The sequence below is a fragment of the Vespa velutina genome, chromosome 14 (genome assembly GCF_912470025.1).
Source record: "Vespa velutina chromosome 14, iVesVel2.1, whole genome shotgun sequence".
Taxonomy (NCBI): Eukaryota; Metazoa; Arthropoda; class Insecta; order Hymenoptera; family Vespidae; genus Vespa; species Vespa velutina.
In genome coordinates this window covers 2,697,473-2,713,961 of record NC_062201.1, presented here as the reverse complement: position 1 = coordinate 2,713,961, position 16,489 = coordinate 2,697,473, and the positions used below count along the sequence as shown (strand labels likewise).

Here is a 16,489-nt window from a genome sequence, read left to right as displayed (position 1 = left end):
ATTATTAAACAAGAAAAATATGAGTAATAAAAGAGAGCTGCTGAAAGATAAGAAAATAGAAGTAGCTCTGCACGCTGCTGAAACTACAGTCCGCTTCATCTCATGGGTCCTACCTAATACTTAAAAATTAAAATTAATAAGAACATATTAATAACAAACCTAAAAACATAAAAACATAATTAAAAAGAAATAACATGAATAAATATTAAAAAAACATAATTAAAAGAAATAACATTATTATATTCTGAAAAGACATAATAAAAAGAAATAACATATTAATAACACAATTAAAAATATAATTAAGGAAGAAAAATATGAGTAATAAAAGAGAATTGCTGAAAGATAAAAAAATAGAAGTAGCCCTGCATGCTGCTGAAACAACAATCCGCTTCATCGAATGGTTCCTACCTAAAACCTATAAATCATAATTAATAAGAATATATTAAAAACATAATTAAAAGGAAATAACAAATAAATATTAAAGAAACATAATTAAAAATAAATAACATAATAAAAATCTGAAAAGAAATAACATATTAATAACATAATTAAAAATAAATAACATAATAAAAATCTGAAAAGAAATAACATATTAATAACATAATTAAAAACATAATTAAAGAAGAAAAATATTAGATAGAAAAGAGAGCTGCAGAAAGATAAGAAAATAGATGCAGCTCTACACGATGCTGAGACAGCAACCCGCACAGAAGCCCACACCCATGTCCCCATCCCATGGGTCCCACCCGAAACTTATAAATCATAATTAATAATAGTAAATCAGTATGAAAAATATGAAATAGAAAAGAGAGCCCCAGAAAGAGAAAAAAAGAGAAGCAGCTCTATAAGATGCTGAAACAGTAACCCGCACAGAGGCCCACACCCATGGGCCCATCCCATGGGTCCCACCCGAGACTTATAAATCATAATTAATAATAGTAAATCAGTATGAAAAATATGAAATAGAAAAGAGAGCCCCAGAAAGAAGAAAAAAAGAGGAGCAGCTCTATAAGATGCTGAAACAATAACCCGCACAGAGGCCCACACCCATGTGCCCATCCCATGGATCCCACCCGAGACTTATAAATCATAATTAATAAAAGTAAATCAGTATGAAAAATATGAAATAAAAATGAGATTCCCAGAAAGAGAAGAAAAAAGAAGCAACTCTATAAGATGCTGAGACAGCAACCCGCACAGAGGCCTACACCCATGGGCCCCTCCCATGGGTCCCACCCGAGATATATAAAGGATGAGATTAAATTAGATATATAGAAATGACAGTGAAGAAAGTTTTCTGTGCGATAGTATATCTATTAATCAATAGTTTATGGTAGTACTTATGTATGATCTTTATAAGATTGATAAGAATATTCTGTTGTTTAAATATTAATTAATTATACTTTATTTATATCGTACATTATTTAAATGTTAAGATAATCTTCTTTATTAATTATTCCTTCCCGTGTTGGCGACCCCCACGATCTAGAACTAACTGAAAAGAAATAAGGAAAGAAAAAAGAATATTTATACATTATTAATTATACGAACGATAAAATTTTGAATTTAATTTAATTAAACATAAGAAAAATAAAAGATTAATTAAAAAAAAATGAAATATGTTGAACACTGAAAAAAAGAAATATTATTTTCTCTGAAAGAAATATTATATTACTTGTACATTTCATAGATACATTATTTTATTATAGAACTCGATTTTATTAAAATAAAATTATAAATTTAATTGAACTTTCGAAAAGAAAAAATGTATAAAATTTATCAATCGACTTTAACGTAAAATTTGATTTTACTAAACTAAATTTTAAACTAAAAAAATAAACTAAAATTTGATTTTACTAAACTAAATTTTAAACTAAAAAAATAAAATAAAATTTGATTTTACTAAACTAAATTTTAAACTAAAAAAATAAACTAAAATTTGATTTTACTAAACTAAAATCATAAATTCAATTGAATTTTAGAAAAGAAAAAATGTATAAAATTTATGTCTTAAGTTTAATATTAAAAATGCATAAAATATGAAATAATCCTATTCGCGTAAGCGTGGCAATGTGAGAATGTTACTTCGTCTCAGTTTTTTAAATCTACACCCCTACACCCATCACCATAAGGAGCATTTTGAGTGACGACATGGTAAAATTAAAATACGAATAAGAGTCATTCTCGAAAATTTCTAATGAATCTTCGAAAATAACTCAATAACCTGATAATCCTCTTGAGTCACAGTTTGTGAGGGTCTCTTTGACATATAGCATCTTGTTTACTTCGTGCCCTAATCAAATCGATTATTCTTCAGAAACTGTAACGACAAAATTTTATTCGAAATTATAAGATATAAAAGAAAATCATTACACAATTATTGGTAAAAAAAATTAAAATTAATATATTAATTGCTGAAAATCCTGAGCTAAAAATTAATTAATTTAATTATCTAAGCTTACGGACTGTGACTCTACAAGTCTCTTTATTTTTTAGCAATTATTCTACTCGACTTTTCTCTTTCAAAAGCAATGACTCTATTGAGACTTCTCTTTTATCAATTCAAATTAATAAAATATTTAATTAATTATTTATTTAAAAATATAAAACAAATCCTTGGATGCTCCTTCTTACAAGCGAATACATTTATTATTATAAGAAAATCATGCACAATTACGCTTGTAATCCAGAGACCATCCATCGCGAATATCTTCTTGTACATTCTTTATTTAAACTCATTAATAACGATTGTTTTGATATTTCCGGGCAAGCAAAATATTTCAAAATAAATGAATACAACGAAAATTTGAAATAATTATAAATGCGTTTGTACAAGAAGAACTTATCCTGATCTAATAAATAAATAAAAAAATAAAAAACCATTCAGGAGTAAATCACCGAAGAAATTTACTCGTGGTCACTCAATGCTCTTCTACTAATTAATTACAACCAATCACTCGTGCCAATTCGGACCTTTCGTCCTCAACATGATTGAGTGATCGGAGGGACTTAAAAATTCACTCACCACTTCAGAAGTTCTGCGTTGGCTCCAAAACACTCCTTCGCGGTTTAAGTTGAAATCGTTAATAACGTAGGTCGTCATCGAAGTTAATCAAAATCCTTTTCAATGATGCACTGACTCTATTACGCGATAAATATTTTTTAACGGACGGTCACTGAATTTACTTCGCGAAACTCTACTGACTTTTATAAATACAGTTTGTGCGACTGTCAAAAAAGTAAAAAGATTCGCAAACAAACACTGACTCTAACGATTGCAAAGCACACAATCGATACAAATACACTTGTTGTTTAAATCGTCAAACCCGAACGAACAAACACTGCTTTTACTTCGCGATATTCTTATTTCAGTCGAGATTCAAATTTTGAAGTATTAGTACTTTATATTAAAATTATTTTAAGTTTCTCGCGCGTTTCTTTATTTATAATGTTTAAACGAATCTACTATTGTTTAAATAGTGCTTTATTATACTCCGTATATGTTAAAGATTGTTTAATTAATTGAGAAATTACCGAAATTATTAATTTATAAGTTGCCACGATCACAACTAGAGTGAACCGATGTGCACTGGTCGAAGTGCAAAGGAGAACTAACTCGTGAATCGTCAAAGTTAATCGAAGGATGTTTATGTTTATATTGCTGAAGGCCAACAACGCGAGATAAAATTTTAAAGTACTGGAAGCTTTTATCAAAATTATTTTGAATTTTTCGTGCGTTTCTTTATTTATAATGTTTAAACGAATCTATTATTGTTTAAATATTGCTTTATTATACTTCTTGTACGTAAAAGATTGTTTAATTAATTGAGAAATTACCGAAATTATTAATTTATAAGTTGCCACGATCAAAACTAGAGAGTATCAGTATGCACTGGTCGAAGTTCAAAAGAAAACTAACTCCCGAATTGTCAAAGTTAATCGAAGGACCGTTTATGTTTATATTGCAGAAGGCCAACAACCCAAGATAAAATTTTAAAGTACTGGAAACTTATATCAAAATTATTTTAAGTCTCTCGTGCGTTTCTTTACTTATAATGTTTATACGAATCTACTATTGTTTAAATAGTGCTTTATTATACTCCGTATATGTTAAAGATTGTTTAATTAATTGAGAAATTACCGAAATTATTAATTTATAAGTTTCCGCGATTAGAAATAGAGAATACGATGTGCACCGGTCGGAGTGCAGAAGTAAACTAACTCACGAATCGTCAAAGTTAATCAAAAGAACGTTTATGTTTATATTGCTGAAGGCCAACAACGCGAGATAAAATTTTAAAGTACTGGAAGCTTGTATCAAAATTATTTTGAATTTTTCGTGCGTTTCTTTATTTATAATGTTTAAACGAATCTACTATTGTTTAAATAGTGCTTTATTATACTCCGTATATGTTAAAGATTGTTTAATTAATTGAGAAATTACCGAAATTATTAATTTATAAGTTGCCACGATCAGAACTAGAGAGTATCAGTATGCACTGGTCGAAGTTCAAAAGAAAACTAACTCCCGAATTGTCAAAGTTAATCGAAGGACCGTTTATGTTTATATTGCAGAAGGCCAACAACCCAAGATAAAATTTTAAAGTACTGGAAACTTATATCAAAATTATTTTAAGTCTCTCGTGCGTTTCTTTACTTATAATGTTTATACGAATCTACTATTGTTTAAATAGTGCTTTATTATACTCCGTATATGTTAAAGATTGTTTAATTAATTGAGAAATTACCGAAATTATTAATTTATAAGTTTCCGCGATTAGAAATAGAGAATACGATGTGCACCGGTCGGAGTGCAGAAGTAAACTAACTCACGAATCGTCAAAGTTAATCAAAGGAACGTTTATGTTTACATTGCAGAAGGCCGACAACCGAGAATTAAAAATTTTTAAGTATTAGAATTTTATTTTAAAATTATTTTTATTTTATCGCGTGTTCCTTTCTTTATAATGTTTAAATGAATATACTATTGTTTAAATATTATTTTATTGTGCTCCGTGTACGTTAAATATTGTTTAAATACGTATAGAATTACCGAAATTATTAATTTATAAGTTTCCGCGATTAGAAATAGAGAGTACGATGTGCATTGGTCGGAATGCAGAAGTAAACTAACCCAGGAATCGTCAAAGTTAATCAAAGGAACGTTTATATTTACATTGCTGAAGGCCAACAACCGAGAATTAAAAATTTTTAAATATTAGAATTTTATTTTAAAATTATTTTTATTTTATCGCGTGTTCCTTTCTTTATAATGTTTAAATGAATATACTATTGTTTAAATATTATTTTATTGTGCTCCGTGTACGTTAAATATTGTTTAAATAATTATAGAATTACCGAAATTATTAATTTATAAGTTTCCGCGATTAGAAATAGAGAGTACGATGTGCATTGGTCGGAATGCAGAAGTAAACTAACTCACGAATCGTCAAAGTTAATCAATGGAACGTTTATATTTACTTTGCTGAAGGCCAACAACCGAGAATTAAAAATTTTTAAGTATTGGGATTTTATTTTAAAATTATTTTTAATTCCTCGCGTGTTCCTTTCTTTATAATGTTTAAATGTAACTACTATTGTTTAAATATTATTTTATTGCACTCCGTGTACGTTAAATATTGTTTAAATAATTATAGAATTACCGAAATTATTAATTTATAAGTTTCCGCGATTAGAAATAGAGAGTACGATGTGCATTGATCGGAATGCAGAAGTAAACTAACTCACGAATCGTCAAAGTTAATCAAAGGAACGTTTATATTTACATTGCTGAAGGCCAACAACCGAGAATTAAAAATTTTTAAGTATTAGAATTTTATTTTAAAATTATTTTTATTTTATCGCGTGTTCCTTTCTTTATAATGTTTAAATGAATATACTATTGTTTAAATATTATTTTATTGTGCTCCGTGTACGTTAAATATTGTTTAAATAATTATAGAATTACCGAAATTATTAATTTATAAGTTTCCGCGATTAGAAATAGAGAGTACGATGTGCATTGGTCGGAATGCAGAAGTAAACTAACTCACGAATCGTCAAAGTTAATCAAAGGAACGTTTATATTTACATTGCAGAAGGCCAACAACCGAGAATTAAAAATTTTTAAATATTAGAATTTTATTTTAAAATTATTTTTATTTTATCGCGTGTTCCTTTCTTTATAATGTTTAAATGAATATACTGTTGTTTAAATATTACTTTATTGCACTCCGTGTACGTTAAATATTGTTTAAATAATTATAGAATTACCGAAATTATTAATTTATAAGTTTCCGCGATTAGAAATAGAGAGTACGATGTGCATTGGTCGGAATGCAGAAGTAAACTAACTCACGAATCGTCAAAGTTAATCAAAGGAACGTTTATATTTACATTGCTGAAGGCCAACAACCGAGAATTAAAAATTTTTAAGTATTAGAATTTTATTTTAAAATTATTTTTATTTTATCGCGTGTTCCTTTCTTTATAATGTTTAAATGAATATACTATTGTTTAAATATTATTTTATTGTGCTCCGTGTACGTTAAATATTGTTTAAATAATTATAGAATTACCGAAATTATTAATTTATAAGTTTCCGCGATTAGAAATAGAGAGTACGATGTGCATTGGTCGGAATGCAGAAGTAAACTAACTCACGAATCGTCAAAGTTAATCAAAGGAACGTTTATATTTACATTGCTGAAGGCCAACAACCGAGAATTAAAAATTTTTAAGTATTAGAATTTTATTTTAAAATTATTTTTATTTTATCGCGTGTTCCTTTCTTTATAATGTTTAAATGAATATACTATTGTTTAAATATTATTTTATTGTGCTCCGTGTACGTTAAATATTGTTTAAATAATTATAGAATTACCGAAATTATTAATTTATAAGTTTCCGCGATTAGAAATAGAGAGTACGATGTGCATTGGTCGGAATGCAGAAGTAAACTAACTCACGAATCGTCAAAATTAATCAATGGAACGTTTATATTTACATTGCAGAAGGCCAACAACCGAGAATTAAAAATTTTTAAGTATTAGAATTTTATTTTAAAATTATTTTTATTTTATCGCGTGTTCCTTTCTTTATAATGTTTAAATGTAACTACTATTGTTTAAATATTATTTTATTGCGCTCCATGTACGTTAAATATTGTTTAAATAATTATAAAATTACCGAAATTATTAATTTATAAGTTTCCTCCTTCGGGAAAAGAGAATCGCGATGTGCACACGTCGAAGTGCAAGAGAAAACTAACTCGGTGATTATCAAAGTCAGGAAAAAGATGTTTATGTTTATATTACACGAGGCAACTGCTCCGAAATAAAAATTTTAAAGTAATACAAGATTATATTAAAATTATTTTAAGTCTCACGCGTGATTCTGCCTTTTTAATGTTTAAATAAACGTACTATTATTTAAATATTACTTTATTCTATCCCACGTGCAATAAAAATCGATTATATAAGTATAAAATTATCGAGGGTATTAATTTATGAGTTTCCGGGTTCAGGAAATGATAATCGCGATGTGCACACGTCGGAGTGTAGAAGAAAACTAACTCGGTGACTGTCAAAATGAGAAAAAAGGCATTTATTTTTATCTTACACAAGGGCACTATTACGAAATTAAAATTTTCAAGTATTGGAATTTTAAAGTAAAATTATTTTTGATTTTTCACATTTATTGATATTTGTAATGTTTAAACAAATATATTATTATTTAAATATTAGTTTATTGTACTCCGTGTACAAGGTATATTGTTTAAATAATTACAAAATAACGAAAGTATTAATTTTATAAGTTTTCGCGTTTAGAAAAGGAAAATCACGATGTGCACACGTCGTAGTGCAAGAAAGAACTAACTCGGTAATTGAAAAAGATAATAGAAGGTCCGTTTATTTTTATATTACGCAAGAACAACAACACCTACATTAAAAGTTTCAAGTATTGGCATTTTAAAGTAATATTATTTTAAATTTTTCGCGCGTATTGATATTTGTATTGTTTAAACGAATGTATTATTGTTTAAATGTTAGTTTATTGTAATCCGTGTACAATGTATATTGTTTAAATAATTATAAAATTAACGAAAGTATTAATTTATAAGTTTTCGCGTTTAATAATAGAGAGAGTAGATCTGCACACGTCGGAATGCAAGAGACAACTAACTAAACAATCAAAATTAAAAAAAAGTGCGTCTATGTTTATGTTACACAAGGCCAACTATCTCGAAATTAAAATTTTTAAGTATCGAAATATTAAATTAAAAGTTTTCTAAGTCCCGCGCGAGTTTCCGTCTTTTTAATGTTTAAATAAATGTATTATTGTTTAAATATTACTTTATTCTATCCCGAGTACATGTATGATTGTTTAAATTATAATAAAATTAGCGAAAGTATTAATTTATAAGTTTTCGCGTTTAGAAAAGGAAAATCACGATGTGCACACGTCGGAGTGCAAGAGAGAACTAACTCGGTAATTGAAAAAGATAATAGAAGGTCCGTTTATGTTTATATTACGCAAGAACAATAACATCGAAATTAGAATCTTTAAGTATTGGAATTTTAAATTGAAATTATTTTGTTTTTCGCGCGTATGGATCTTTGTAATGTTTAAACGAATGTACTATTGTTTAAATATTACTTTATTGTGCTCCGTGTATGTTAAATATTGTTTAAATAATTATAAAATTAACGAAATTATTAATTTATAAGTTCTAGCGTTTAAAAAGAGAGAAATTAGGTATGCTCACGTCGGAGTGCAAGAGAGAACTAACTCGATATTTATCAAAGTTAATAGAAGGACTGTTTATGTTTATATGTCGCAAGGCCAACAACATCGAGATTAAAATTTTCAAGTATTGGAATTTTAAAGTAAAATTATTTAAAATTTTTCACATTTATTGATATTTGTAATGTTTAAACGAATATATTATTGTTTAAATATTAGTTTATTGTATTCTGTGTACAATGTATATTGTTTAAATAATTACGAAATTATCGAAAGTATTAATTTATAAGTTTTTGTATTTGGAAAGCTAAAATTTTAATGCGTACTCGTCGGAATGCAAAAAAATACTATATTAAAATAAATCGTAGAAATTATTGTTTGTATATAACATCACAATGTTTCTAATATATATAATATCATGCACGTAGTTGTATGTAAAATAAAATATTAGTGCATATATATATATATGCATGTATATATATACCCGCACACATACGTATTTGTCTATCCTATTAAATAGAATTTTTGAAATATTTTGAAATATATTGATTATAATATTTACAGCCATTCATCTTAATTGCAAATAATACAGTCATCGGAGGTGCTTATGTAAAAGAATATTTTAGATGGAATATATATATATATAATTTTTTTTTCTCTATTTATAATGATATATATTCTTGATTTGTATTTAATGTTATTTCAGTTTCAGTGGAAATATCATCAAGATTGTGTTCCTTTGTATCTCGCCGATAAGCCATCTCTGCTTGCTGCAAAAGGTTCTTAGACATAATACGTCCTGTATTCTTCACCATTTGAGCAAACAAACCATTAGGTTTATTACGTAATAACTCGTAGGGATGATCAAATTCCTGGTGAGCATAAGCATAATATTTGTAAAAATACAAATTCAATAAAATAATTATGATAACATTGTAGATATAAATTTACTCTAAATTATAAGATTGTTATAAAATATCTTATTCATACCGCAATTTCTCCACCGTCCATCACTATAATACGATTGCTATCAATAATAGTATTCAAACGATGAGCCACACATAGAACAGTATAATCAACAAATTTAGTTCTTAAAGTACGTTGTATCAATTCATCGGTTCTAAAAAGAAACACATGTAATTATTTATCATTAATAATATTGTTATCCGTATATATATATATATATATATAAATAATGTGTAAATTAATTATTCATAAAAATTATTCTACTAACTGCGAATCTATATTAGCAGTTGCCTCATCGAGAACTATAATACGATTTTTTCTCAGCATACTTCTAGCCAAGCATATTAATTGTTTTTGACCAATGCTCAAATTGTTACCATTAGCTAAAATTTGATCGTTCAAGCCTATATCAGTGAATTCGACCTCTCGAAGAACATCCCAAAGATGTATGTCGTCATATTGATTAAATGGATCCAAATTATATCGCAAACTTGCAGCAAAGAGAATTGGTTCTTGTGGAATGATAGATATCCGAGAACGTAATTCTTGCAAGTCTATTGTACTTGTATCCTTTTCATCAATTATTATCTCTCCTTCTAAACCTTCAGAAAATAGACGAAAGAGTGCACTTATTAAAGAAGACTTTCCAGCTCCTGTTCTTCCAACAATACCGACTTTCCATCCTGCCTCTATCGTAACTGTTAGATTCTAAAAGTTTTAAAAAAATGTCTCATTATTGTAATCGAAATATTACTTGTTGAATATATATATATATATGAAATTTACCTTTAAAACAGATGGTTCATTCGGACTATATCTCATAGAAACATTCTTTAATATTAATCTACCTTGCGATGGCCATGTTGGCGGCAATGGGTTCATTGTTATCAAAGATTTCTCCTTAGGGAGATCCATATATTGGAATATTCTTTCGACCGATGTCATTTGAATAATTACTTCGACAGTTTGTTTTATACCATATTGTAACATACTAATAATAATAAGAGCTTGCGATATAGCTAAACCTACATCTCCACTTAATGTATTATCTGTAATATTACAAGCGTATGTACCATTTCCTTTTAATTTTCTCCTTTGCACCTTTAAAATTTCATTATTCATTTTCGTTAAATAATTGTGATTATTATAAATACCTGTATGTACGAGAACAAAATAAAAACATATAAAGGCTATGACAAAGGATATCAATATATCGAAGACTAAACCAAGAAGTGCGGATGCTGATAATAAGAGATACCAAGTGCCTGTATGTTTATCTTGTAAATAATCAAACTTTTTTTGCAACAAATCTTGAGTAGCCTTACCGCTACTTCTTATCGTCGATAGACCATTTAATGTTGTACCGACGTGACAAAATATCGGGCTCTTACCTTGAAATTAAAATTACATTTATTACGATCAAATTTCAACTTACATGAAATAAATATGACAATATTTTTAAATACAGTAAGGAAAAAAAAAAAAAAAAAGAAAATAACTATACTTACATATCCCCTCATATCGTTTAATACTTTGCACAGTTTTAACGTATATTATTTTTATGAAATAAGTAAAGATACCTAACATAATGAATGGTATAACTGTCCAATAATTCACAATTATTTCCATAATAATAATACCAAGTGTAACTAGAGATATTTGTATTACTTCTATCATTGGCTTTGGTAATAATTCATCTATGGCTCCCATATCTTTTGAAAATCTATTCAGTATTCTTCCTAAAATAATATCTTGATGAAATATTTTATAAAATTCAAATAAAATTTCTTCGGGAGTATCGTTGAATAATTATATATATTTATTTATTAAAGATATTTTATATTGAAACATTACTCACCGGAAGGATTCGTATGGAAAAAGCGCATGTTAGCTTGCAAAAGATTGTTAAACGAATCATTATGAATTCTACGAGAGGCGATTACGCAAAGTTGCATAAAAAAGATGCTGCGTACAAGTACCGTAATTATACAAATAACAAGCAAGATTGTATAAATGTATATAGCAGACGTTGTTGTTAACAATCCTAAATTATCTAAGGATAGAAAGTTCGATAAAATTGTATTCTGTATCGTATTTCGATATTCCTCTTGTTTATGCATGATTAAAGTTTTATTTTTAGAACTTCTTATGACTTCTAAATTGGTCCAATAAGATACCCAATAATCGGTAGCGTTTGTAATTATTTGCGTTACTATAGATATTATTACAAAAATAATTAACGTTAACCATGAGCCTCCATATCGAAAATATTTGATATATAATTTCCAAGGAATATTGTCTGTTAAAAATAATTCTTCTTGTTCGTTGGTATCCGCACTTTCATAATCACCATGTACAGATTCCTGTCATAATAATTATATATGTATATATCTATATATATATATATATTTGAAACATTACAAACGATTATATATCATGTTGAATTCTTCGATATATTAATATATTTATTACCACGACCGAACTGTTGTATGATCTAATAGATGCTCTACTTCTTATACTATCTCTGTTATATCCAAAAAGATTTTCATTTGTATCCTCCTTAATTTCGTTATTTTCCCTGTCCATTTTGATACGAGTGACCATTTTCAAAAATTCATCATTATTTTTCATTAATTCATTATAACTTCCTTTCATTTTGACGGTACCCTTATTAAAATAATATTCAAATTTAATATCGTTTTAATTAAATTTTATCAATTTCATTACTCACATGATCCAGCGCCACTATAACGTCCGCAGATTTGATAAACTGCAATTGATGCGTAGCTAATATCCTCGTCTTATCACGAAGATATTGTACGATACATTTTGTAAATATATGCTTGGCAACTTTTGTATCTACAGCGCTCAATGGATCGTCCAATAAATAAATATCTGCTTGTTTATAAATGGCTCTTGCCAAACTGACTCGAGCTTTTTGCCCGCCAGATAACATTATCCCTCTTTCCCCGACAGTAGTCATATCACCTTGAGGTAATTGCTGGAAATCTTTATTTAAGGCACATACTCGCGTTACCTAGAAATAAATTATTAAAATGAATTCGTTCGTTCATTTGTTTTTTTTTCTTTTTTTGTTTCTTTTTTTTCTTTTTCTTTTTTCTTTTTTTTTTTTTTTCTAAATCAAACAGCTCAACGACCATGTCTACACCTACGTCTGTATATCTTTTATTATCGTACAATTCACCAAAGAGAATATTTTCTTTGATAGTACCATCAAAAAGCCATGGTTCTTGGGAGGCATAAGAAATTCTAATGTTTTTATTATCAGTGAAATAATTTGTTATGTTCGCCTGAGAGTCCATTTTTGTAGGTAAGTTTTGTAATATCTTGATGGTACCAGCACCCAAAGGAAGTTCCTTCAAAAGTGTATTTAAAAGGGCTGTCTTTCCTGATCCAACTTGACCCAATAAAATACATAACTGGCCCGGATCTACTTTCATACTGATATTACATAGAGTAGGTGGTAATTTGCTCGACACCCAATTTGATGATACTTTTATCAATTCAATCGATGGTTGTTTTTTCGGCTCGACGTTTATTACCGGCTCTTCCTTCTTCAAAATGATCCTACAATATTCAATATCATTTTTATCTCCTTTTTTCTGATATTTTGATGACATTGATGACATCAATGACGTTTGATCGTTCGATATCACTTCGTCCAACAATAAAAATTCCTGAAATAATTGTTGAAATATTTATTTTTCTTTTCTTTCTTTTTTTTTTTTCTTTTTTCTTTTTTTTTCTTTCGTATAATTACCACGGCGAAAAGTTTCATTACGTATATATACAAATTTAATTAAGCGCATTTATAACTCCGACGTTCTCTTTTATTTTTCTAATGATCATACGTTTAGCGTATGAATAAAATTTCTTTCTGAGAAATAAATAATATTTAGTATAACACTTTTGTAACGATAAAGATTAATTTGTTAAATTAATTTTTAATGACTTAAAAAAAAATTGATCAAATAACATCAATTTGTATTTGTGATTTATAAATTATAATGAACTTTATAAAGAATTACGAATAATTAATTTATAAAATAGAAATAAAATTATTACAACGAACCTCGATTCTATTAACAGTTATTGTGGTCTCGTTCCAGGATATTAGAGCTTGTAGAAAAAACATGACGATCGTTAATTGTAAAATATTGAAGAAGGTTGTCCAAACATATGTATATTCTGGATTTAATGTCTTGTTTGTAAGAGCGTACGACACCATAGAAAAATATAGTGTCATTCTTTCGGTAAATATTAACATAGACAGAGCTAATACTTTAATAAACGAGCTAATCCTAATTTTTTTCATCTCCGCTATACGTGTTTTTATTACAAATTTACTGAACGGCTTTTCCCATCCGTACATTTTGATCATCTGAAAACGAAAAAAAAAAAAAAAAAAAAAAAGAAAACATCAAAATTCATTTTATATCGATACTTTATATTATGATCATATCTAAAATATGTACTTCTATGGAATGAATTTGTGAAATACTTTCTTTTTTATTATCATTATTATTATTATGATTATTATTAATTTTTTTTTTGCATTTCTTTTATTAATTGAAAATTTCTACCACCTGTATGCCTGTTATAAATTCGCTTATAAGTTGTATCCTTGTATCCGTTAGAGCTGCTAGACTTGCTCTCAATCTTTTACTTATTACGGGAAAATATCCTTGAATGGGAAAAGATACCAATAAGAGACATGCAATGCCAAAAAATGTTGAAGATCCGATCATTGTCCACATTATGTAGGTTACTACTACGAGCTACGAGTAATTTTATAATAATATAATTTAATTTTTTATTTATTAAGAAATAATATTTCATCATTGCCATTTTTAGGCATAAGCTTTCAATTATTACCTGAATCGGTCCAATCCATAAATAATGCAGATAAATGAGTACGGTATCAAAACGATTCATATCATTGCTAAGAATATTAAGAATTTGTCCACCATTAGTCGTTTGCATTAGAGCTGTTTTACTTAGCCGTAATATCTGTAATAGATATAAGTATATATATATATATATAAGTATATATATATATATTATCTTAATTATTATTGTTTTTTATGTTTAAATATTTTTTTATATTACATAAATGCAAACATCAAAGAAATGTCGTCAAAGAAATGATAAGAAACGAATGTGAACTTATATAATTTATGAGATATATAATTTTGATAAGAATTCAAGAAATATTTAAAAAGAAAAAAATAAAAAAAAAATAAAAAAGGAAAAAAGAAGAAAAAGCACAAAACATTCAGACCTTGAATTATTACTTAAATATTACGTAATTAAAGTTCACATTTTTTATATATAATTATATATAATTTATATAACGTTATATAGAAATTAATAACTATCTACGTTAAAATCAAACAATTGACATACTTTTTTGTATATTAGAGAACTGCAAGCTATACGTATTTGCATTCCTATTTCTTGACTTTTAAAATATACATGATGGAAGATGCAAACAGATACGATGATATCGATGACCAGACCAAAACAATAAATGATCCCTTTTTCTTTCGTTATTGTTTTTGAATTTGTCGAAGACACATTAAAATAATTTATTATCCATCCTTGTAATATTGGTTGTAACGTATACAATATTACAGTGTGGACGAACAGAAATCCTGATATTAAAAAATATTTACGCCAAAATATACGATATAATGCCTTGTACAAGGACGGCTTTATATCTTTGTTTAATTTTTTATTACCATCCTTTTCCAATACATATTCGAAATCCTGTAATTTCTCCCATTCGCGACGCCATTCTCTGTAAAAAAAAAAAAAGCAAAGAAAGAAAGAAAAAAAGAAAAAAGAACAACAAAAAAAAAAAGAAACGATGTAACGAGCAAATTAAATTAATTTTTTTTTTCTTTTTCTTTCCGTCGAAAAGGATAAATTCAATGGAAAATAAAAAGTGATCAATATTTGTATATAAATTAAATTATTAAACCTTTCGAGCAAATTTCCAAGATTTTCCGATTGGTTGTGCTTCAATGGTTCATAAATATCATCCAACGTTAATGTTTTGTTTAGTCCTTTTTTAAATATATCCTTGAGCCACCTAATGTAATATTTAATGGATATTGAAGCAAAAAAAGAAAAAAAAGATTTAATTATTAATAATTAACAAAGTTTTCAGATGTCGAAGAGGGAGGAATGCTAGACGAATTTGACAAATAACGTAAGTTAGAAAAATAACGAGAACAAACCAAAAAGTTAAAACACTAAATATATTCGCCGATTCCTTTGGATTTCTGTTAACAGGACACTTTTGTATATGCATGTTTTCTATTAAATAATTTTAATTAAAACAAAAAAAAAATATATATATATATATTCTTTTTGATATTATTATCCGTAAATGTTTCTTATTCAAACGTACTGCCTTGGCTGTTATTCATTCGAAAAGTTCAGAGTCACTGAAAATTCGTCATCGGCTAAGGCTTTTGTATCTTCCTACTTACATAATAATTAGTTGAAAAGTGATAACAATAAGTAAACTAGTTACTTACCATTTTTTGATAATAAATTATTATATATTTAAAGAATCGATCTTTTCTTTCATTACATTTATTTATAAATCATATATTACATGCGAGTTGTGTAAATAATATAACATTATTTTCATTGTAAAATGTCATATATATATATATATATATATATATATATATATATATATATATATATAATATATAATATACATATATATATGCGTAATCAGTCG

The 16,489-nt window shown here is 27.2% G+C and overlaps 1 protein-coding gene across 7 annotated transcripts; it reads right to left on the bottom strand.

The window, feature by feature from the left end:
• Nucleotides 1-8,957: 8,957 nt before the first annotated feature.
• LOC124953998 (ATP-binding cassette sub-family C member 4-like) lies at nucleotides 8,958-16,279 on the bottom strand. 7 transcript variants are annotated; one of them, XM_047506159.1, is made up of 17 exons: nucleotides 15,975-16,268; nucleotides 15,716-15,826; nucleotides 15,474-15,532; nucleotides 15,139-15,386; nucleotides 14,608-14,742; nucleotides 14,319-14,510; nucleotides 13,805-14,113; nucleotides 12,885-13,409; nucleotides 12,443-12,748; nucleotides 12,184-12,378; nucleotides 11,570-12,074; nucleotides 11,220-11,450; nucleotides 10,866-11,102; nucleotides 10,498-10,760; nucleotides 9,980-10,419; nucleotides 9,736-9,865; nucleotides 8,958-9,617 (listed from the first exon to the last, which is right to left on the bottom strand). In XM_047506159.1, the coding sequence occupies exons 1-17, from the start codon at nucleotides 16,046-16,048 to the stop codon at nucleotides 9,408-9,410; spliced, it is 4,170 nt and encodes a 1,389-aa protein (XP_047362115.1). In that variant the 5' UTR covers nucleotides 16,049-16,268; the 3' UTR covers nucleotides 8,958-9,407. The 7 variants fall into 7 exon arrangements, 6 of the variants coding, with proteins under 6 accessions (XP_047362115.1, XP_047362114.1, XP_047362112.1 ...); XM_047506158.1 differs by having other exon boundaries at nucleotides 11,292-11,450; nucleotides 15,139-15,532; nucleotides 15,975-16,271; XM_047506156.1 differs by having other exon boundaries at nucleotides 15,139-15,532; nucleotides 15,975-16,269.
• Between the last annotated feature and the right edge of the window lie 210 nt (nucleotides 16,280-16,489).

Coding starts and splice junctions, on each gene's coding strand:
- LOC124953998 (XM_047506156.1), bottom strand. CDS start 16,048: ATGCATATACAAAAGTGTCCTGTTAACAGAAATCCAAAGGAATCGGCG. Junction 14,114..14,318: donor AATTTATAACAGGCATACAG/GTGGTAGAAATT, acceptor TTTCGTTTTCAG/ATGATCAAAATGTACGGATG. Junction 12,379..12,442: donor TTATAGTGGCGCTGGATCAT/GTGAGTAATGAA, acceptor TATTTTAATAAG/GGTACCGTCAAAATGAAAGG.